Below are 24,720 nucleotides of genomic sequence, written 5' to 3'. Positions count from 1 at the left end.
GTAAAAAATTATGCAAATGAGGCTGAGGGACCCCAAGCTACATAGGTGCTGATGAAGATTGGAGCCTAACTGGCTCATTTGCATAATTTTGAAAGGCTTTTTTTTTTTAAACCCGGGCATAAGAAAATACAAGAAGAGTGGATCCTGCAAAAGGGGACACACACCAGTATGTCAGTGGGCTTAGTTCACAATCCTTTATCCTGGTGGTAGATATCTTTTAAGCATCTACTGGTTAAAACATTAAGGTCATGAATTCTAATTATATCACTTAGTTTGTTACTCAAGTTGAGAGGATGTGGCTTACTAGGTGGCACTTGGGAAAAATCTTAAGTAGATTTTATTAAACCTGAATTTATTAATCCAAATAGTGCAAAATATATTAAGAGACCTACATTATGTGCAATTATGTACTCATAGATCCGGGCATATTTGTCATCCATGGCCTCCTTTGTTCTAAAATCAACTTTTAAAATTATGCTAGTGAGCCAGGCTAGTAACGCCCAGGGGCGTAACTATAGGTGCAGAGGTCGCGGTCGAACCCGGGCCCAAGAGGTTTAGGGGGCCCTTATGGTGTCACTTTCCCATATGAGAAGACTATTACTTTAAAAACATTACATTATAGCCGGGGCCCTGGCAAAGACTTTGCACTGGGGCCCATCAGCTTCTATTTTGCCACTGGTAACGCCCCTTAAAAGCCCTACTGGCTCATTAGCATAATTTTGAAAAAATTATTGTAGAAGGAAGGAGGCCATAGATAACAAATATAAGAAGATTACCACAGTTAGTGTCTGCATCTATGAGTAACTGTCCCTGGTTTACCATGCTTGATTTTTATGTTAGATTTCATTAAATAAATATCTTCGTTTGCTCAATATGGAATCCTGTAAAAGTTTGAATGCATATAAATTAACATTGGCTGTTAAGAAGTGCAAATACTAAATACTAATATTTCTTCAATTTTTGTTCTTTTTTTAGTTTCACTCTTGTTTTAGCTTGAAACAAATAACAAGGAGGCTAGCTTCTACTAGATATTTTTATGGCTTGTATGCATGCCCAGGACAGCTTGGCTTAATGAAACAAAAATCCTTTCAGCTTATTAACACATGGTTACCCAAATAGTTTCATTAACAAATTAAAAGCTAAAACTTGTTCCGATTATTCATGTACCAGGTAGCCTTGTAATAGATAGTTAAGGTGTGATGAGCAGGTCACCCACAACCTATTCACATAAAGACATTATTTTGCTTTCTCATATCTACAAAAAACAACAGCTTCAGCTGAAATGAACCGCTGCGTACTGACAGGCTATTGAAATTATAAAAATGGATTTGAAAATAGTTAAAACTGAAAAAAAAAATTATTTTTTATATTTTTAATTTATAGCAGAAAATGTATCATGATTTTTTTTAGTGATTGGCTACCAGTAGAATATGCTGGCTTTATAGTGTCACTTTCAAATTGCAGACACACATAAATATAAGATATTGTAAGAGCAGGTTTGCCAATCTGGACTCTTAGAACAGTTTATAGAAATTACATAATAACACACTGGGAAACAATAGTGAATCACATGGTAAGGTAACCGGACTGTTTTTTCACCTTCTAAAAGACTTAACTTTTAAAATGTCTGTCAGCATAGCCATTTGCGGGCTTGTTTTTTACAGGTTGAGTTTAATATTAAATAGCACTATTTTTGGAGAACCTAGAATTTATTACCAAATTTTTATTAATACTTTTTTGGGGGGGAGTTAAAAGAATATCTCTTTATTTTCCAGGCCAGTAGAATTCTGAATTCACCAAATTAGTTTTAACCACATTTAAAGATCCATAATAATTTTATTTTTTCTCCAAAACACCTATGTTTGGGCTTATTTTTGTGATTTGATTTTTTTTATTATTTGTATCAATATTGGTATTGCCTTCCTTTGTACAATTGCACCAGTTCAAGGAGCAGACTATTGATAGTGTGCAGCTGCATGGCAGGAACATCCCAGTGTCATCCCACCCTGTTACCTGGCTCGGTCCATTTCACTTGGCGTAAATGTGGCAATAAGGGGGTAAATTATCTGCCGCACAAGGCCAGATAAAACTTCCCTAATATGTCTATTTGTATAATTATTTTGCTTTACGAAACTTTTTCTACACTTATGTAGTTAATTGGCAGTATAATATACTGAACTGTCACAACGCCTATGGCATGTGCTAAGGATAGAATAGAGAGCCTTCTCAAGTGCCAGAAAGTAAATAACATACTTGCCTCTGTTTAACTTTCTAAGATGCATGGGGACAACAGTATCTAAGGGGTTAATAGCTGGCTTAGTGCTCTTATGCACCCAAGTAGGAAAGGACTTATCCAAGAACTTAAATCCCAGAGGGAATATTGCATTGCCTTTTCACATCCTTTTTGACTTTTCTAGCTTGTAAATTGATAAACTCAATGGAGTGGGTTTTAAAACCAGTGCAGAATAGAACTGTACACTTCTCTGCTGCACCAGATTAATCCCTGTGTCTGATGCTGGATGATTAATCTGGTGCACTATAAGACTGGCGAGTCACACTTTGCACCTTCTGTTAGTTAGTCTAGTATTTTCTGGTGCACAGACTGAAAATTCTGGAACACTGGCTATTTTCTGCCAGGTCACACCCTCTATTTATCGAGGACATGCACCCTTTTCAGAGGAGTCGGAAAACTGCCTACGTCAAATGTTTGAAAATGGCTGTATGCTACCCATACTGTAAAGTTTTCATACAGGTAGCATATGTGACCAAGATGTAAAATTCTACAAAGCATGTCCTATTTTCTCTAGTATGTGTTGCATATATGCTGCATATGGTTGTACACCATATGCTGCTGTATAGACATGCAGTGTCCGGCGAGGCCAGAACCAGTGGGCGGTGCATTCTGTCAGCCAGCCATTATTTGCCAGCCCACTGTATTTCATATGAATATGGTATGGAAACCGTGACATTCATGTACTTACAGATGAAAAACCCCATGTATAAATGGATTTCTACAGCAAGGAAATACAGGAGAAATACTGGGGAAATTATACATTAGTGTGAAAGGGGCCTAACATTCAACCTCCAAAACTTCAGGCTCTTAAAACCCACCTTTTTAGGCAGGTCTATCACTTTCCCTAACTGCATGGAACTTTGACTCTCTTTTAACTAACCCATCCTGTGTCCTAATCCCATCTGTTATCCGGTATACACCAGATACCAAGCTACAGGCCTCTCTGCAGTCCTATAAACCTTGAATGGTAGCTGATGACTGGCATAATTTTTATTTATTCAATTATTTTTATTCTATTCCCTTATAAAGAATCACTGAAACATTATACAAGCTCCTATACCTCTTGTGTCACCCCTTCATCCTCATAGACTGTGAGCAAGGCCCTCAGTCCTATTGTTTTCTATGACAATGTTCTCACTCTGTAATTTATTAATTTATTAATCATTTCTTATTTTATTTGTATATGTTCCCCATAATCTGTAAAGCGCCACAGATTTACTATTTTTATAAATAGTAAATTATTATTATTATTAGTAAAAAATAGAAGCTGGAAGGTCATTAGTTGCTATCGGCAATGTAGACACTGTGGGCAATATAGACTTTTTATTTTAGTCAGTTTCATAATTATTTTCCATAATTCCATAATTTTTATACTTGGTTCCTAAAACTCTCCAGCTAAAAAAACATATTAGTATAATTGTAAAGGGACTCTGTCAGCAGTTTTACCATACAAAATGCAGACCGCATTGGGAAACAGGCCTGGAGATCTGTGCAGGCATAACTTTGTATGTGTTGCAGCAGGAATTTGAAAACTGCATTTATATTTCAGTGTTGTATGACACCTCTCAGGGGCGGATTAAGACTGCCAGTTACCCTGGGTTGTATGAATATTATAGCCTCTACAAATCTGGAATTCACTTCCTACATATGGCACAAGAAGCAAGCTTCTTGGGGAATGGAGCATGTATCCCTTCTGCCTGCTTTCAATCTGTGGTTTCAGGACCTTCAACGGTCCTGAAATGGCTCTTATGTGCATGTGTATTGAGAGCAGGAACATATGTACGATGATTTTGTGGATGACCCTGGGCTACTGCCGAAACCACATATATTATATTCCACTACTTACACCTCCTCACTAAGCACAGCACAAACCCTGAGTAACTGTTCAAACAGAAGCTGCTACAGGACAGCGGATGGACTTTGCAGCAATACAATCAAGAGATCTAAAACACCAGTGAACCACAATGCTCCGATTGTAGCTATAATCCTAGAAAATAAATGTGGTTTTCATAGTATTGTTGCTACTACCCTGTTTTCTCTAAAATAGGCCACCCCTGAAAATAAGACATAGTACAAGCTTGTTCAAGCTTAGAAATATGAGGCCTTCCCTGAAAATTAGACCTAGTTGCAGCCATCACAGAAGCTTTAGTAGATCTTTTAGATGCTGCAAGAGGTTGTGGCATGGGTGAGGAATTCATGGGATAAAATCACTCACTGTTGCGATGCAAATGCGATAGAAAAGAAGGGGTCACTAAAGGAAAGTGCTATTGATAAACATGAGAGATTTGGGACAAATGTTCTAATAGAAATGAAGTCACAAGAAATTCAGCATGGAATTCTGAGTTTGTAGAGTTATAAGGATGTTACAGAAGTTGATTTTTTGTTCAGCGATAAAAGTGAATTCCTGGTTATGGAAAAATAAGACATCCTGAGAAAATAAGACCTAGTGCCTAGAGCAAAAATTAATACAAGACATTGTCTTTTTTCAGGGAAAATAAGCTTTGAATGGTCCAAATTGGTGACAAATCCCCTTAAAAAGATCATACAAACTGTTTGGTAAAGGTTTTAAGTTAAATAATGAAGATTTAATAATAATAAAGCTTTATTAATATAATGCCATTGTATTCTGCAGCGCTGTATAGATCATCGGGTACATATACAAATAAAACAAGAGTCATTTCATAATGAGATGAAACAAGAGCTTACAGTCTATGAGAATTAAAGGGGGGAGTAGAGTAAGAGGTGATTATTATGCACAACATTTTAATTCCATCCATCTAAAAAAATTCTAAAAATCTCATCCTTGCCCAACATAAAAATAAAATTCTAAACAGGGGAACCAGGGTATCCCTAATACAAACACTCAATAGTTCTTCTGGCCAGAATTCAAAATCCACTAATCTGTAAGGTGATTAAAATAGGAATGATATTAGAAGAGCAACTGAAACAATAGTAGACAGAATGCAATGAATGAACTCTAGATAAAAAGTGGACAGATCAAGTGCATGAGTATTTAAACCTGAAATGAGCAAAAATGTAAAGAAAAAGTATAGGCTAAGAACAATTAATGTACCGTACTCTCTAATGAGATGAGTCTGTAGTTGTTAGTCCTTAAAACAAAAATAGCCTTATTCTATGTTCACAGCACAAGCGCACTCTATCTGTACCTCTTTTAATATTGAGTCAAATAAATCAAAATAACACTCTAAGGCTACATGTACATGGCACATAGTTTGATATGGGACACAAGGGACGTTTCCGTGCTCCGTCGCTTTCGTCCCATGTGTCATATGCCAATGTCAGCTCTAAAAGACTGCCATGGCCTTCAATATGGGCATGCTCTAGTGCAATAGGACCTGCACTAGCTTTGTGTGGCCCATGGAGTCCACAGCCATATACATGAGTCAATAGAAAGATATGGGGTCGTCTGCTAGCTGTAAAAAGTTGTTAAAGAGAGTTGTCAATTGTACCAAAAGGATATTTATCCATAAAAACCAAAGTGGACTTAGAATAAATTGCTAGCCTATGTGGTCCAATCTCGCACAGTGAAACACACAGTGCATGATCACTGGTCACTGACTGTCATTATTGACCTACCTAGAATGGGCACATAATAATTTTTATATAATCACAAATACAGGCAGTCCCCGGGTTAAATACAAGATAGGGTCTGTAGGTTTGTTCTTAAGTTGAATTTGTATGTAAGTCAGAACTGTATATTCTATCATTGTAATCCCAGCCAGAACTTTTTTGGTATCTGTAACAATTGGATTTTAAAAATGTTGGGTTGTCATAAGAATCAATATTAACACTAAAGCTTCATTACAGACACCTCTGATAACTGTTATAGCTGCTTATTGTAGCCTAAGACTAAAGTACAATAAATTACCAATATCCAGAGGTCCGTTTGTAACTAGGGGTCGTATGTAAGTCGAGTGTTCTTAAGTAGGGGACCGCCTGTACTCTATCATGATGTGGATGATTGGATGAGTGTGCTTTGCTTAAATGAGGTTAAAAGGGACTTTTGATCTGTTGAACTGTTTGCATCCTTTAAATTCTTCAGTCATCCAGATGATTCAGATGCAGCTGGAATTATTTCTCAAACTAAAGCAATCGGTGCCAGTACTTTTAGCACCCAAAATATTAATAAGCCTATCTACAGTGAGATAGACAGTCCTGGGCAGCTGCATACAGGACTGTTCACCTTAAAGTACAGCACGGACTTCAAATCAGTGGAATGACATTTATTAAAGGATACAAATAGTTGGAATTTGTGGAGGTGCTGCAAGATTCTCCTTGAAGACTCAATTTCTCACAAAAAAAACACATAAATACAACATTTTGACATGCATATATCCCTTCAAAGGCATCATCTAGCAAAAACTTACATTGCATAGCCACACTTAGACACATACGGTAGCTTATTTCTTGCAACTCAATACAAAGAAAACATTCAGTTTTGGTAATCTGGTCATCTTGTAACATACATATTTGGACCTGTCCAGCAAAGTAGGAATAAAAGTACAGAAATATCTGTAGGTAGCGCAAGTCCAGAGATGCAAATAGTATATATGGCCTCGATGTATACAGCTGCACTGTTCAGGAAATGGTAGCTTGACAGTCTAATATCTCAGAACCAGTCACAAACACACTCATTTTCCTAGGGAGCCTGTTGATTATTTCTATGTCTTATACTGTGGGATGGAAAATAAATATGACAGAGCAAGATATAAAGTGATGTATAACAGGATTCCTAACCAGTGAACCTCCCACATTTATTTAATACACTTCATCTATTTTCAGTTTTTTTGTATAGGCTATTAGTGTACACTAGATAATATTTGTATTATCTAGTCCAAATGCATGTTCAAGATGGCTCATGTGACTCCTGATAATATAGTGTTTCTTTTAGTTTACTTGCAGGTAGGTAAATTACTGGGGTCAGCAATTATACATAAGATATAATATATATAGTCATATATAAAATACATGAGAACATGATACATTTTATTAGCTGTTTTGTTGCTTTTAAACAGAAAATCTGCAGCCATGATCTTTTACCCATCCACTGTGCACCCTCTAACCATTTAGTAACTGTGGATCTCATGGACAGACCCAGGCTGAGAATATTTTAATCTGAAGAATAACAGTCTTGCTAGCTTTTCATTGTAAGCGGTATTCACCAGCAAACTGCAGCTGGTAAACATTATTTTGATACTCTCCAGGGGTCACTTTTACAACATAAAAACATGTAAAAACAATATTTATTGTGGGATCACAAGGTACATGTTTTCATGTACGGCACATCAGTCTATTTAGGATAATAATGTGGCTAAAGCTGTATGTAAGGCTCTAGTTAGACTCTTAACATCATAACATAATAATTATTTACATTGGTTCCATTATACACTTACTGTAACGCCAAACCCTCGCGCAAATCATAAGACTCACTGGATTTATTAGGAACATATACAATAGCATGAAAGTTTAGCTATGTTATAAGATTAACTGTGACCAGGGTTGCAATTTTGTTTTGTAGACCATAAAAACTAAATAAAAACATGTATTACAGCTAAAGTTATACATGTGCCAAAATAATAAGGAGAATTCACAGTAAATTGTGAAATGATGAGGACTACAATGGCAATAACTGGGTGAGCTCTTATAGCTTCCAAAAACAAATCATGAAAACATCCATTCCTTTTAAATGGGAAAAAAAAAAGTCTACAATTGTTAAAGGTTGTTAACCGGGATTAGGACATTGCCTTGCATCATCAATGGTTTTATATAGGCCTTCAGATAAGTTAGTGTGTCAGCTGTCATGAAGCACAAGCAGTGCAGGTATATCTGTAATAATATATCTGGAAGCCTCTGCCCACAATATTAGCTGATTTGCTGTTTTACTTGAAGACAACATTAATGTTAACCATTGCATAGGTTCCTTGAATTTTACTGAACAGCGACAAGAATGCAATCAGATATTACTACTCTGTCAGGACGTGCTTAGGCAAAGTACACGAGGCAGCACATAGCACAGATAAATGTCTTTTGGATGACATCATGTTTAGGACATAAGTGATGTAATATGATAATGCTGGCAATTTGTTTACAGCCTCTAGAAAGAAATCTAATGGCAATAATAATATAAATATCATAAATAGAAATTCTAAAATAGAAAAAAAATCGCTTTGGGGTCAGTTTGAAGTAAATGAAATGTTTTAGCTGCTTGGATTTTACTATTTACCCCTTCCATTTACAGTCTCTAGTCTGCCTGTGTCTCTGTTTTTACTCTCATAGATCACATAATGTGATGCTGAAAGTGATCTTCTAAAAGTGTACGTTATGATACCCACTTTCCCTTTTCTGGTAAGCAATATAATACTGAGCTAAGAAATGGCATTTCCTATGAGACACATGTTTGTGAATGAACTGCCCTGTAGTTAACTTGCTGAATGTGGTATAGTCTCTCACCCAGACTTTGCCCCTTGGATGGTGAGTTGTGTGTAAAAGAGTTCAGTTATTGATTAACCAAGACTAACAATCTGCTATTTCTAAATTGAGTGAAAGCAGTAAAGTCAGATTTTGGCTGGAGACTTTATTATGGCTCAGGACCCATGGGAATGCACCCATGACTGGAATGTAATGCAAACGCTTCTCCATGCAGGATACAACAGACCAGGCAGCAGTTATTCTCAATGGAAAAGTACCAGTGCTTGTATACAATATTGTGCTTGGGGAAAGGATCAGAAACAGCTTAGCCCTGCTGCAATAGGATCAAGTGCACGAAGGGCGTTTAAGAAGCCAGTGAGGCCTGTAATGTGTGTCGGAGGTTTCATATAGTTGCAGGGCAAACATCCAAGATACTTAGCCAGCAGGACCCCTATGCATATGTTTAGGACCACATCTTTAGTCTGCATTCTGCCCATACCACCAGGCTACATGTTGCATTACAAGCAGTGTGCGTGTCTCATACCACCGGACTACATGTAGAATTGCAAAACAACCCCTGTGCATCTAATGGACATTTGTCATCTGATAAGTTCATGTTAATAAGCTCAATGCTTAGCTCAGGGTGGATCTTCCCTGTTCTTTCATGCTTTACATTTCTTTCTGAAGGTTTAGATAAATTAGGTCACCTGGCGTAGACAAGGTTAACTATTCTGACACACAGTTTTTTTTTTTCTGGCTGCTGTAGAAATATTTCAGTGAGCAGGATGCCTGAACACCCACTGGATTTCAATCCATTAACAACTTGGGCCCATAGTGCCCTCTTGATAAAAAGTAGGTCACCAAAATAAAAAGATGAAGAAAAGCCAAAAACATATCAACATCAACACAGAGGCCTAGCTAAAATATCAGTGATTCGGACGGCCAGGCTGCTCTATAAACAGATAAAGTGGCGCTAACTTAATGTTAGGAAGGTTCAATGTGATAAATGTGCAGATGTAGCAAAAATGAATTTGCAGTTAACACTTTGGGGTTGCATTGTCTCTGGTAACTTGTAGCTTCACCATCCGTGGAAAACTACAAATAATTACTTAATACCATGTGATGGTTTAAAATCACTTATCACATGAATATTTTCGCTAAATGTGCTGAGCGCTGTCTAAAAGTGGCTGACCACCTAATGTACATGTGGGTGTCTGGTCTCATTTACAACTAGTGATAACCTTCTCACTCTTTCACAATGTATAGTCAGTTACCTCTAACATGATGCCTCATGAACAGACTTTTAGTTTCTATGACAATTTAGTTTCACTGCCATACACTGACTATAATGACATTTAGCTCAGAAGGGGAGAGATCAGAAACCATATGAGCAGGGGAAAAACTGACCAGGGCCAGAAGGGGTTAACAAGTAAATAAAAGAGACAGCAGCATAATTTGTGATGCTACTTCCTGGGTGGATGTTTGTGGGTCCTGTTCACCCTCTAGAATTCATACCTGCATATATATATATAGCAGAGAAGAGTATGTCAAATGTAGTAAAATGACCTTTACTTTCTTTATATAGTGCACTTAGGTTTCCTAAAATTATAGTAACATTCCTTACAATCCTAAAAGTATAAAAAAATATGTCCACACTGCTACATCCGCATTACTAGGAGAATGCCAACAAGTGTGAGCAGCAGTGGAGGAGTTAAATCCATTGTGTCACTGATTAAAGCTGTCATGTTATAGACACAGACTGCAACCTAAAACCATGGGCAATCTGATTAGTTGGGCTATAATCCTGTTTCCGGCTACTGATGTAAGAGTTGTGACTTGTCAGTATTCCACTCTCACTATGTGCCGCCACATTAACTCCTTCTACTCGCCTATACTGTATATGGGGCTGTAGTGCCTGTTTCCTGTAGACAGACAGGCCCCACCCAGACACCAAAACATCTCATGCCGGTTTCTATATAAACTTTCACCGCCATACACAACACACTGTCCCATTGACTGATCTAAAGGTCAAATGTAACCAATGCACAATAAAATGCCATTGTGGCACATCCAGACACAAGTGGGCAACTACCAGACACACAATATACAGCTGTATGCAAAATATAATGCAGCAAAGAATGACAAGGCAGAAGAATGTGCCAACAAATGCCAGAGTATACCATACCCCTTCCAGTCCATGCCAACCCAGTCCTCAGAGACAAGCATGACAATAAGAGGTTAATGTCCTTGGTGCAGAATGAAGGCTCCAGCTGCACAGGTCCTGGCACTGCCACCCTGCCCAGGACACCTAGGGAAGCTGCTGGTGAGAGTGGTGGAGGAGAAGAAGGCTTTTATTAGTGTGCATTGTGCAGTGTCTCCTGTGTGCGGAGTGTACAGAGTGGATTATGTGCAGCACACACTGCACTCACAGCCGGACCCCTCTCTTATGTCACAGAATAGCAAATTAGTTCTCAGAATTTCGGGGCTGGCCTTCCAAGTTAAAAGCCTACGTCACAGTCGAAGACGCACCACGTGACGCCTCCAGCCAGGCCCTACCAAGTGGCTCAGGGGGGACCGGACAGCCCTTGATGCCATGCACCCGGCTAAGACCCCCAAAAAACATGAGCCCCCGTGAAAGACAATTTTTTGTGAGCGGGCAATGTGCCTGTGAGAGCGCTGAGTGCCCGCAGACGGCGACGACAGGCTGAAGGAGGGTGAAAGGGGCTGGCTGCAAGGCTCTCCGTCCTCCCCTGCCTCCATATAATGGTAAGATCAGAAGCTCAAATTCCGAGAATTGAGCCCTGTTGATTCTTAGAACTGGGGGTTCTTAGAAGTGGTGATGCAAGGATTTTCTAGGAAAGCCCTACCAGGTGATTGCTTCTCTTTCATTCTTTTTTTTTCTTCCTTGCCAGTTGCTGGGGCTGGAGGCTCCTGGCTCTGCTCTTGTCTCCTCATTGCACCTCTTATTTCTCCTCCTGGATTTCTGGGCACTTTCCTGAGGAGCTGTCTGTGCTGAGGCTGCTGTCCCTGGCAGTGCTGCCATGTCCATGCTGTGGCATTAGTGTGCTGCCCTGTCTGTGTGTGCCAGCCTGCCTGTCTGGCTCCAGGGGCACAGCGCGATCAGCTCCAAGGACAGCAGTAATGTAGACGTGTGTGCAGGGCTGGGGGCAGCAGTGCTGCAGGCTGTGCCCATGCACCTGTGCCCTATGGATATGTTACCAGCAGGGAAGTGGCATAGGCTGCCAATAAGGGTGCCCAAAAATTACCATCACAGATCCAGGAGGATTAAGAGGATTTAGCAATGTGTCATAATAGTGCAAGATCCCCCGTTTTATGGCTGTGAAGGATTAGGGTGTTTGTTATAATGTGAGGGTGATTACCATTCGTGGGTGCCCAGTGCCAGTGATGGGTGCCCTGTGCCAGTGATGGATGGCGGCTATGTGGGTGCCCTGTGCCAGTGATGGATGGCGGCTATGTGGGTGCCCTGTGCCAGTGATGGGTGCCGGCTATGTGGGTGCCCTGTGATAGTGATGGGTGCCGGCTATGTGGGTGCCCTGTGATAGTGATGGGTGCCGGCTTTGTGGATGCCCTGTGCCAGTGATGGGTGCCGGCTTTGTGGGTGCACTGTGCCAGTGATGGGGTGCTTTGTGTTGGGTGCAGTTATTGGGGTGCTCTGTAGCAGTTATGGGTGCAGTGGGTCGTGTAGTTGTATGTATGGCATGGGCACACCATATATTGGTGTATGGGGGCACCCTGTATTATTGGACGGGGTCTCCCTGTATGTGCTGCCCTGTATATGGTGATGTTTGCTCCTCTCCATTCGCAGCGCCCTCCTGCTTGTTGAGTGTTTACTATGAGAGAACTTGGCACAGGGAGTGCGCCTCGTAAATCAGCTTCGCCCTGTGAAGTTGTGCTGGCGCCGCTCCACACGCTATTCCAGGAGGGCAGAGACCACCATACGGAAGGGTCTGGGGTCCCGCAGCTCCCCGCCATTTAACCCTTGCGGGGTGTCTGGCAGCAGGCGGCTGCTGTCTGTACCTGGAGGGGATTCTGTTAGACGCGTTGATGGCGATGGTACCTGTCGCGTCATTTACATCAATAGTCTTATATTTTATTAGTGACTGAATTGATATTTAATCTCCTATTTGCAGTGGGTATCCACACAAGTGGAGCCATGCCGGGCACATATGTACATTACACGTATAGATGGGTCGGCTCATTATATTGAGCTGCGTCATTTTTCTAGAATTTGGGTTCCTGTGGGTGAGGGGACACGGTAAAATTGTGTGTAAAAACATGTCCGTGTGATCGGAAGAGTCGCCTCCAGCCCAGCGCAGGAACGCCGTGCACACACACACAAGTGGTAAATAACATATGTCAGCGCGCGGTGCCTGCGCCTGGAGCGCCCCCTGCCGCCGGCTCTCGGCATAGCGCGCTCTCATACAATTCCCCAGCGACGCGCTAAATTTAGAGCCGCGCTGCTGCTGCTGGCTTTGCGCTTAGTCTGAGGGGAAGCTGCAAATCTGCGGTTACCTCACTGTCTAAACGGCCTTTTACACGGATACTTGGACGCCTAGCCGAGGGGTTAACTAATCCCTGGTTCCCCTGTGGCTGGACAGAGGTTAACTGGAGGTTTCACATTCCTGTGCTCTGGCTGAAAGTCTCGCATGGGTTTCTGTGTGGAAGAACATAAGTGCAGCGCTAGCTCCATCAATCATAAGCTGGACTGTCCTGTCTTCCTCCTTGAGGCCCCTCAGAGTGTGACACTTGTGGCAGAGCTGAGTTTGTCATTTGGCGCTGCTAATTGTATATGAGATGTGAGGGAATGCGTGCTGGTAGTTACTACTGTGCAGCACTCACAGAGTTAACATATCAGGTCTGCAGAAGCCGAAATGTTGTCATGTGACGAATACATTTTTAAAGCGTCCTGTTATTTAGAACGTAAATGTAGCATGATGTTTCATTATTGCTAGTATTGTGCGGGGTACATGAGTATAGATGAGTTGAGCCTCTCGCCTCAGGCAGCACCACCTGCAGTAAGGTGTGGGGTAGCATCAGGGACGCTGCCACCTGTTACAAAGCAGGTCCCGACACTTAAAATTGGTATATCTTCAGACCCACTGCCAGAAGGAGTGTAAGACACTGCATGGACAGCTATTTATTAATAATAAGTGATGTATTATTCCCGCATGTGGTGGAGCGGGCGCCATTCTATAGCTCGCCTCAGGCAGCAGAGAGTTTGGGTTCACCCCTGTCTATATGGAGCACAGTATACCTGCAATTGAGGGAAGCCTTAGTAAAATTAGATTAATATGAGCCTTATTCAGTCCTGGCACATGGCAGCAGGTTGGGTGGCATAAGCCACAAATATAGGTTCCTTAATAGGAACTTGTTCCCTGGCGATGTGCTGGTGTCATGTTTGGGAGGGCAGGAATGTGGTTGGCCCTGTCACTAATACTGCTCAGGTTATTTTACAAAGGAGGTGTCTCAGTGCTCCGCTACCAAGTCCTGCATTCCACCCCAGGTCCCTGCCAGCGCTCCAAGCCATAGACTTCAACACTGTTATTTCATGGCTGAGCTTCTGGAGCCTGGGTGACTTGGTGGAAAAAAAAAAATCACATGTTGAGTCAGGATTCAGAACTCCGTAAAATGTTTCTTTTTTTAAACGAGAAAAGGGCAAAACATCAGAACAAACGCGTGTGTGTGTTTATCCAAAAACAACTTTTCTTAGGGACATAATGGAAGCTGCCTGCCAAAATCTCAGAGCGGTCGTGGGCTGCCATCTAGTGGCGGCTTGGGATACTGTACAACGCTGACTCATGTCCCTTTATATGAGATACTTTATTTCAATACAAGGTATTCTTCTAGTATCTGAAGCAGATTTGTAACATGTCATAATCTATAGTGGCTCAAATGAAGTGACAAAAGCAATTAGTGGTCCTTGTGGGCACCCCACCAAGGTATTGCTTGACATTCAGACATTGGCTGTAATTGTGGTGCACCCACTGTGATGTTTACTTCTGTCTTTGTAGCTGATGTGTACCCCGTATAGGGGAAGATGTAAAATACAATCTAAAAATGAACCACTGGATGGTAAATTTGGTTAGACTGTTTACTATAAGATTATATACTGTTAAAACGCATATTGCCATTACTACAAGCCACACCACTTCCCAGCCTAGCCACACCCTCTTGGCAGATAAGTCTAAACTTTCTAAACTAATTGGGACAGTATTATAACAAAGTAAATTTACCCCATAGTTGCAAAGAGAAATGACTATACCCTAGGATTACTATGGTTACTATATTGAATTTGGCAGAACCTCGGCTATATCAAACCCTACTGAGGATGATTAATCCTGAATAGGACAAAGGACATGGCCTGCACTTCATCCCCATGCACTTTACCTACCTTCTTTGCAGGGGATTTAGACCTTCCATATTAGGATTAACCATTTTAGGGCTGCTCTAAGAAGTTGCGCTTCTTTGATACTGTTACAAGTTGTTGGTTAAATAAGGAATGAGTAACATAGCAGGGAGAGCTCACTGCCAGTCACAAATCCCAGGAGCTTGTTTTTTTTTTTTTTTTTTAAATAATTAATCTAATGAACTTGAAAGTGATTCTCTGCTGTAAAGCAGACTGGGAGAATCATGCCTCATATCTTTTTTTCCTATGAGAAATGCATTAAAATCCCCCCTTTTTGTTAGGATAGCATGATTTAGCTCAAGCAAACATTTTCCTTTCTTTCCTCTCAGTCAATGATGGAATCACCTCTTTGATTTCTATGCATAGAAAGATCAGATGTCTGTCTGCGCAATTTATTCCTCACTTTACCACGATGCCTATAGTCGCACTATGTTTTCCATATGACAATGAGACCATACAGTACATCACATCTGGCCACATGGAACATTCACAAGTTTGGCTGCTGGAGTAACTTCCCAGTGGTCTTGGTTTAGAAGACTACAGTTGTTTTCAGCTATTTAGTTTGATTGCTATTTCTTGGGTTCATACAAAACATTGAATGATTCACTAAATCTGACCGTAGCCCATCTCAGATTGTCACATCCTTCTACTGGCAGAACTGGAATTGTACCAAATCCTTGTGTCATTTATCGCCATCTGGTGCCAGACTTAAAAATTACAGTGTGGCACTTAGCCATCTAACAAATAAAGAAACATTAGTGAATGTAGTCTGATTTTTTTTTTGTTCAATTCCAAAGAATGCAATACTTCATCTATTTCACAATTCCTGCACATTCCTCAAAATAAAATGTATCTAACCAGACTAAGTAGGATCACATTTAATCAAAAGTAATAATTACATCGCCCAGACGGAAGTTAAGTATTTGTCCGGTTTGTTCCTTGGAAAGTGAGTTTTGGATTCTGTGTTCCTGTGGTAGGGAAACCTGAAAGCAAATACTTACTGTAAGGCCGTGTCCTAGACTGGCTTTCCAGGAAAGCTAATTGTCGTAGAGTTCATTGGGTGAAGTAATCCTAGTCTGAGTCAAATATTTCCCAGAAAGATATGGCTGGAATATCCAATCCTATTCCTCTGTGGAAAAGAAAACAATGTACAGCAGGTAGTGTGTGATGATAACATAGGATGTGTATCTGTTAATATTCTACTTGCATAGCGATCTATGCGAGAGGCTCTTCAGCACTCTGTGTATAAGGTAATGTGTTGTGTGTAGGGTTTTTTATATATAGATAGATGAACATGAGGTAGGATTAAAAAGTCACAACTGAATAAGTGATTAGTATAGTCGAAAATTCAATGATTCCATGGGGTCTGTGACTTGTATTTTATAGATATAGTATTTAGGGTTAACTATCGAGCTACTGAATTTGTTTTTCTCTTAATGTAATCCAACAATCAGTGATTTTCTTCAGATTGTTCTGTAAGGTTCTCTTTCTTGGATGGGAATGTACAAAAAGGTAGAGAAACTATTGAGTGTGGAAAATACCTAGTTTCAAGGTTCTTTGGAAAAGGAAGAGCAAGAGGAATTTAGCCTTAACCATTTAGTACCTTGTAGTTTAAATTCTGGGCTTATAACTGTCTTACACATATGGGACTATGAAATCTATTTGCACTAAATTGTGAGCTTTCTCTATAAACATTATGAAAGAAAAACAATATTCATAAAATTTAGATTTTTGAAGATTTTGGAGTGTATATGGGGTGTCAGTGTAATCTCATTGATAAATTACATTCATTTCTCACGATTATATAAAGTCATGTACTTGACTAAGAAAAGGAACCCAGAGAGTACCCAGACAAACTGACTGAACACTAACATATGCAAACCTGAGGAAGGCCAGCACCTCTGAGACCATTGTGTAACATGTAGTTCTGCCATATCCTGGCACATGTTTTTTAGTAGCAAGGAAAAATTATTTATTTGGCTGCATATCACTATAGTGGTTCTAATTTCACTGTTCTTATTCAACATGCATACTTTTTTTAATTTATTTTTTAATGTTTCTGTTTTTTCTTTTCCAGTATTCAAAGAAAAGTTTAACTTTTGAACGAAAACTTTGGGTAATTACTTTTTATTCATTTTTTTTTGTTTGTAGGTTGTGTGTGTGTGTTTGTTCGCACTATGTTCTCTTTATTTGGTTAGACACCTGCTTGTGTCTCCACTTTCATAACTAGTAAAAGTCACAGATCCATAAATAACACAAACCACTAAAGGTGGAAGTTGAAACTTGTTTGAACTGTATTTCATTGTAGCTGTGCTCTAGTTGGAATATAACAGATAAGGTTAGGTTATATGTAAGAAATATTAAAGTTCTGTGTCTTTTTCTTCTCTAGGATAGGGGTAACAATGACATCTGCAACTGACAGCTGCATCCAGTTCACGCGGCATGCAAGTGATGTCCTCTTGAATCTCAATCGACTGCGAAGTAGAGACATCCTTACAGATGTGATCATTGTTGTGAACAGAGAACACTTTCGCGCTCACAAGACAGTCCTGATGGCTTGCAGGTAAGGGCAACTTAATAGAGGCAATGGTTATCTTCCGTTAAACATTATTTATAATTTAACATTATAACCATCTTATGTTATCTAATGTTACCTCTGTTGGAAAAAGCAACTAAATCAAGAATTTTTTTGTTTTGCAGTGGATTATTCTATACCATTTTTACTGACCAGATCAAATGCAACATGAACATCATCAACCTTGATCCAGAAATCAGTGCAGAGGGCTTTAGAGTCCTGTTGGATTTCATGTACACATCTCGGCTTAACTTAAGAGACAGCAGCATTATGGCAGTCATGAGCACTGCACTTTACTTACAGATGGAGCATGTTGTGGACACTTGCCAGAGGTTTATCAAGTCCAGGTAACAATCCATGATTTATGTTGCTTAATGTTTTCGACCCTACAGTGACATTCTTTTTTTTTTGGTTCTGTAGATGACCAACAGATGTTATAAGTTTATTTATTTTTGTGTTTGACAGTGAAGATATTGTGAGTTCCGTGAAACCATCTAGAGGGGAAGATTTTCTACAAAACAGGTCAATGATGCCTCCTGACGTAATGGCCTACAGAAACTGTGAGATATCAGAAAATACTGTACCTCTTCGTAATACAGCCATCTGTGATGGAAGGTCCTTTATTCCCAACTTGTACAATGGCTCTACATCCTCTTACCCGCTGTACAATCACATTCCAGTCCATGGATTTCTCTTTCCAGAGGATGAAGTAAGAGATGTGCCGATGGCTGACATCCAAAGATCTAACAGATATTCTAAGGAGAGTGTGTTACCTGGAGAGAACTCAAGGACTGTACTAGGAGATTACAGGAAAGCAGTCACAGATTTGTCTGTCAATGTGTGCCACAGCAACATCTACTCTCCTAAAGAAGCTGCATTGGAAGACCACCGTAGTGACTCTCAATACAATGTGCTTGCAGGCTCTCGGTCTGCTGGTCCATCTGTGAGAAGCAGCCCATTCTATAATTGTGACAAAGGGAAGGATGAGGAAAGAACATCATCGGAGGATGAGATCCTGCACTTTAAACCTACAAACTCTCCCATCAACCGCAAAGGTCTTGTAAGCCCTCAAAGCCCACAGAAGTCTGACTGTCAACCCAACTCTCCAACAGAGTCCAGCAGCAGTAAAAATGCTCGCATTTCACAAGGATCTAGTTCTCCTTTGTCAAAATCATCCACAGACCCAAAGGCTTGTAACTGGAAAAAGTACAAATTGTTGAATTCTCTAAACCAGACTGACAAAGAAGGGTGCACCAACCAAAATGAGATGGTCAATCTGTCTCCACCATTTTACACTTCTCAGACAGCATGTCAACAGCCAGTCAAGTCAGAAAATATGGACATTCAAACTCCATCTAAACTTAATGGGAGCCTGGAAGATTTGGCTGCGCCCCAGGCTAGCAAGCTGAACAGCCTTGTAAACAGGTTAGTATTGACAAGCCACAACAAAAATGTTTTTACCCTTAGTTATAATAATATATGGTTTGTAGTTTTATAAAAGATTTGTTTTATGAATAAAAAATAACAATAATTACTTCTTGTTTCCTATCATAGGGGTATGGAGGGGTCACCTTTGAGCAGTGAAGGACATTCACCTCTTTACATTCACACAGCCAAGTTCAACATGTTTTCATCACAATCCCCTCCTGAAATGTGTCCTCACACCCCTGGTTCTACCTTTGGAGAAGAGATAGCTGAGACCCAATCTGAGTTTTCAGATTCAAGCTGTGGTAAGTTTACATCTGTAAAACAAACTTTATCTATCTCTCCGTGTCAAACCATAGCAAACATTTTCTCTTGTTTATGCTTTCTCTACAGAAAATGGCACTTTCTTTTGTAATGAATGCGATTCTCGCTTCTCTGAAGAGGGCTCTTTAAAAAGACACACTCTGCAGATGCACAGTGATAAGCCCTATAAGTGTGACCGCTGCCAAGCCTCATTCCGCTACAAAGGAAACCTTGCCAGCCATAAGACCGTACATACCGGTGAGATGCTAAATTACTACAGAGTTGATAATAGCAGTAGATTGTATAACACTTTCATATCATTGGAGGTAGTAACTCCATTGAAAAGTAGAGATTCAAAACAACTCAATCTAAACTCAGAATTTAGCACTTACCCTTACTCTTTCAGTATGAACACTTTAGGAAATCCGTGTAGATTGAAACCTTCTACTAGTAATAGCTTTATATTATTTTTAAGACACTTTTCTTTCCAAAAATATTTATATAATCAATCTCATTACTTGCCTTTTACATTATCAAGACTTTTTTGTTTTAAAAATGTTATGTAATTTATTTAATCCCCAGGGGAGAAACCATACCGGTGTAGCATATGTGGTGCACAGTTTAATCGACCTGCAAATTTAAAGACCCACACAAGAATTCACTCTGGAGAAAAGCCGTATAAGTGTGAGACATGTGGGGCACGCTTTGTACAGGTACATGTCAAAATAGTATGTTTTGTTAATTTTGACTTTTTGGTCCTGTCCATTGTCCAGCCGTAGTAGTCTTAGAGTAATCCCATTACATTTCACATACACTTGACCACAAGTTATGCCCAGTTCACACCTGTAGCCTTTAGCTATCATGACCATAGTAATTTTTTCTTGCTTTAATCAGATCCATGCTTTTAGTTAAATCCTTTATATTTTGTATTTTCAGGTTGCTCATCTTCGTGCCCATGTACTAATTCACACTGGAGAAAAACCATACCCATGTGAGATCTGTGGAACCAGGTTCAGACACTTGCAGACATTAAAGAGCCATCTACGTATCCATACTGGAGAGAAACCCTATCATGTAGGTCTATTTATTTATTGTTTATTATTATTATTATTATTTTTAATCCTGCATAATACAAACTGCTATTCTAGGTAGTTTCTTGCAGCAGGCCTCATTTTCTTTGTTCATTTTCATATTTTATTTAGATGATACAATATCCAATACAATTAGTAAAATACACCATGCACAGGCCTATACATTTGAAATGCATCTGATGTTTTTCTTTAAGGGTCTATTTATATGGGGAAGGTCTGCAGCAGAAATGTTCGACTGTCTTTGGGCACAGCCATTTGTGTACTTAAAAAAAATTTAAATGCCAATATGCATTTGCATCAAATCCTTCTGATTACAAATAGCTGCATATACATTTTTCCTCTATAAATAATGGAAGTTTAACAAATCCCTCCATCTGTACATGGTACCCTATGGGTTACGGAGGGTGAATGGAAGAAAACAAAGAGGGAATCGGTAACCCCCCCCCAACGCAAATGTGAAAAGAGCCTAACTTTCTAAGCAATACAATGAAACCTCTTTAAGTGGTTTACCCAAAATAAGTGGTGTCCTTGAGGGTGCACTATTCAAAGACCATAGCCAGTATGCATAATATATGATGAGACTGAAAACTGTCACAGAAGTTACTTGAAATCTCATTTTAATGTATCTCCTTATCTTTCTAGTGCGAAAAATGCAATCTCCATTTTCGTCACAAGAGCCAACTAAGACTTCATCTGCGTCAAAAACATGGTGCAATCACTAACACAAAAGTCCAGTACCGTGTGTCTCAAGCAGAGCTCCCCGCTGATCTCCCAAAATCTTGCTGAGCCCTGTCCAGTGAGACTGGAGTGCCTCTCTTTGACCTTTAAGCGCATATAGGCAAAACAAAACGGGTTTAGCTTTTTTTTTTTTCTGTGTCCTGGTCATGTGAAATGTGCGCTCTTAATTGTAAATATTTTTTTCTTTTTAAAAATCTGTGTGGCATAGTGACCATACACTCTTTATTTCAGCGTTGTAATTATCAGCCTGAGGAAATCAGATTGTTGAGGAAGACTGAATGAAGAGTGAAATTGGGCGTGTAAAGCCTATTGCACCTTGCTGTGTAGACCCAGCCAACAATGCACTGGCACTCTCGTGGGGAGTGAAATATAGCTTTTCAGGCACCAGCTGTAACCGTCTTTTGTTTTGCTAGGATGTTTATTTTGAGAGTGATACCATATCATCCCCTGACAATGGTAAGGGATAGCTTTTAAAAAATCCAGTTTTTGAGCTGCCATATTTTTGAGGCTAGCTCATTAGCTGAGGATCCACAGGTCGCTTAAGACTTTACTTTTTTATGCCTATTCTAAGGCATTGTGGTTATCCCATTTTCCTTTTGTTAATATATGCCAAGACGCCCCAGAAAAGCACCTTCTAACAGAGTTTTGCTTGGTAGAATGATATTAACAGCCATGTTTTAGTGACTGTAAAGAAGCCAGGGACAACTTGGAGAAAATGGTAATCTTTTGGGAAGTGGAATTGGTGATTCCTCTTTCTAATGTCTCCAGAGATCAGTGCCATCTGGCATTCTGTCGATGCAATGGAAGCACTTGAATATAGCACCTTTCTAAAAGGAGCTGTGCCACCAATAGTTCCTCTTTGTACTTGTGGTCTTAATAGCAATCTATATTTGGCACCTTTAATAGAACTTATTAAAATATATTTAAATATATATAGCGCCCAAAAAGGGTGTTATGTTTAAAGGGCAGAGTGTGTATAAAGGGGAGAGTGCTTAGCCATGTACATATAAGTGCCAGGTGGTAGATGTCAAACATACTGAGGTGAGAAACGCTTAAGTCTATGGAAATCTCTTGGCTGCTACAGGACCTAGCAATGCACCAAGATGTGGTCCACTGCAAGACTGTCATGGCAGGGTCACTTGACTCATTCTACAAATGGGAAAAGATAAACTGCTCCATTCTGCCTGGGCAGAGTTCCGCAACTTCTCCCGCCTTCGTCCCTTTCTAGAGCAATAAGGCATTCTTGAGTCATTTGGCTTGTGATAGCCTTGCCTTTTAGATTAGGCTGATATGACCCCATAAGGTACCTTTTTGCTACAGCTGCAATATTATACCAGCACTAGGAGGCACCTAAATCAGATATTTTTCTAGTTGTTAACTTTCTTGCACCCTTGAAACATTTACAAAGTATTTAATTTTATGGTATGCAAAATGTGCACTTGTTATAAGGAGAAATATAGAACAAAGAATTATTGTGTATGCTTTTTAAGAGAGGGCTTTAACTTTTGTTGTAGTTTTAACCAAAGGAAAAGGAATTTATGGCAGAGTTGTAAATATATATGCATATATATAATATATATGTATACCTATATTATGAAGAGTAAATAAAAAAATTCAAAATGTTCAAAAAAAAAAAGGCGCTATAAAGAGAAATACAGCAAACATTTAGATTGTATCTGCGGGCAGAATCCAATCTGAGATTTGTTTTATTGTGATAGAGCACTTACAAGATATTTTATTGTATTGCACCAGTGTACGTAAAAAGTTATTTTGTCTAAACGCAACAGTCTGTTTTGTATTTTTATTTTTTTCTTTCTTTTTTTGGAAGTGAAGGTTTACAGTTAGTTTCAAAACTCAAACACCCTGTCGAAGGATTATGTAACTTTTTGTTCTTATTGTATGTTTGTAAATATGTATATTTTGTCGTTGGTGCCTTTTAACCTCACTGGTGCCAGGGGGAACAGCAACACTTTGCCAGTCCCACTGGCATTAAGGGGGTTAATGAATGTTTTGAACCCAATCCCTTTTTATGGTACATCCTAAAGCTAGTCACTAATCTTTAGGAAAGGTCAGTCATTACTTTAATATATATATAAATATATATATATTTTTTTTCTGTTCTCCTTATGTTGATTTCATGAAGCTTTGTCCTGCTTGTGTTAATAATAAACTGCCGGGAGACAGGGTTTGGGCTGTTTCTAAAACTGCATTATTGCAATGTAAACAATAGCTGTACAAGTAGAAAAAATAAAAATGCTCAACAAAAAGTTTGATTTTCTGAATTCTATTTCTTTAAATGCTTTTATAAAGCACATTGTGACTATAGTGGGCAAATTACACTACACCTAGAGTTGAATGGGTTTTCAGGCCCTTTTTTCGATAAACTCATAACCTATCCAGCACTGGAACATTTACATTGGACATAATGTGAAGAAAAATCTTCTCTCAAGTATATTGCCAACGTACTATAGCTATTTAAGTAAGCAACAAATACTGGGCCAGAAAGCTCTTTCCCCTCTTTGCATTTACATTACATATCACTATTTCTTAAAGCAAACGGTCATTTAATTAATTTTTTTTTTAGAAGTTTCTACACAAATTTGCATTACAATGCAGCTATTGCACATTTGCTGCAATTAAGAAAAGCTTATTCTAATTTGAAAAGAAAAATTAACTATTTTGCAGCCAATTTTTAACCTGGGAGAAATTTAATGGTGCTGGCACTGTGCTTTCACCATTTCAATGAAAGACCCAGATAATGGTACTGCATCACAATCATATGAAAATGGGTGAATGAGGGCAATGAATAGTTAATAATACAACATCTGTGTGTATACAAAATAAAGTATTCTATCTAACCGAAAATGGGTTTTATAATTTATTATAAAAAAATAGCTGATTCTCAAATGAGAAACCTACTCCTGGTAGTTCAGATACAGAAATGTAAAGGAGAAAATATTGTCTGCTTTGAAGGCCAAGGCATCCACACAGGGGCATATCTAGAATTGAGTGGGTACCACCCCCCCAAACTGTATGTTGTAGTGGGCACTAGAGATGAGCGAGCATACTCGTCTGAGCTTGATGCTCGTTCAAGCATTAGCATATTCTCAACTGCTTGGACGAGTATTCCGCCAGCTCGAGAAAATGGCATCTTGCTTCGTTTGGCTGTTTCTGGCCACCAAAAATCTAATCGCAAGCCAGGAGACTCTGCAGTACACCCAGCATCACGTGGTACGCTTAGATGTTGATAGCAGTGGTTGGCTGGCCTGATCAGGTGACCCTGGAATAGACTAGCCCATTCCTGCGCTGCTCGCATCATTCTCTGTCTGGATGCCATTACGGATAGAGCTCCTGTTGTTCAGGGATAGCGTTAGGGTGTTCTAGTAGATTACTGTTAGGCAGGAGTGATTCTCCAAGAACCCAACAGCCCTTATTAGGG

General features: G+C 39.5%; 1 protein-coding gene and 1 long non-coding RNA gene across 9 annotated transcripts in view; one reads left to right on the top strand and one right to left on the bottom strand.

Moving 5' to 3' along the window:
* The window catches only part of LOC140122099 (uncharacterized), an 87,176-nt gene extending 75,956 nt beyond the window's left edge, over window positions 1-11,220 (bottom strand). For both annotated transcript variants that reach the window (XR_011854251.1, XR_011854250.1), the window contains exon 1: window positions 10,908-11,220. This is a non-coding gene — a long non-coding RNA (uncharacterized lncRNA). The remainder of the gene's footprint in view (window positions 1-10,907) is intronic.
* Window positions 1-22,963, top strand: part of BCL6 (BCL6 transcription repressor) — a 64,186-nt gene extending 41,223 nt beyond the window's left edge. The window contains exons 1-10 of one of the 7 annotated variants that reach the window (XM_072142540.1): window positions 11,315-11,488; window positions 17,227-17,265; window positions 17,544-17,712; window positions 17,850-18,071; window positions 18,190-19,149; window positions 19,279-19,454; window positions 19,543-19,710; window positions 20,035-20,165; window positions 20,389-20,526; window positions 21,186-22,963. In XM_072142540.1, coding sequence (XP_071998641.1) covers window positions 17,552-17,712; window positions 17,850-18,071; window positions 18,190-19,149; window positions 19,279-19,454; window positions 19,543-19,710; window positions 20,035-20,165; window positions 20,389-20,526; window positions 21,186-21,329 — 2,100 coding nt within the window. In that variant the 5' untranslated portion in view covers window positions 11,315-11,488; window positions 17,227-17,265; window positions 17,544-17,551 and the 3' untranslated portion in view covers window positions 21,330-22,963. Of the gene's footprint in view, window positions 1-11,314; window positions 11,593-17,226; window positions 17,266-17,538; window positions 17,713-17,849; window positions 18,072-18,189; window positions 19,150-19,278; window positions 19,455-19,542; window positions 19,711-20,034; window positions 20,166-20,388; window positions 20,527-21,185 lie in introns of those variants that run through there. The other 6 variants (XM_072142537.1, XM_072142535.1, XM_072142539.1 and 3 more) reach the window with 6 other exon arrangements.
* The last annotated feature ends 1,757 nt before the right edge of the window (window positions 22,964-24,720 follow it).

The sequence above is a fragment of the Engystomops pustulosus genome, chromosome 3 (genome assembly GCF_040894005.1).
Source record: "Engystomops pustulosus chromosome 3, aEngPut4.maternal, whole genome shotgun sequence".
Taxonomy (NCBI): domain Eukaryota; kingdom Metazoa; phylum Chordata; class Amphibia; order Anura; family Leptodactylidae; genus Engystomops; species Engystomops pustulosus.
This window is presented reverse-complemented; position numbering and strand designations above follow the sequence as displayed.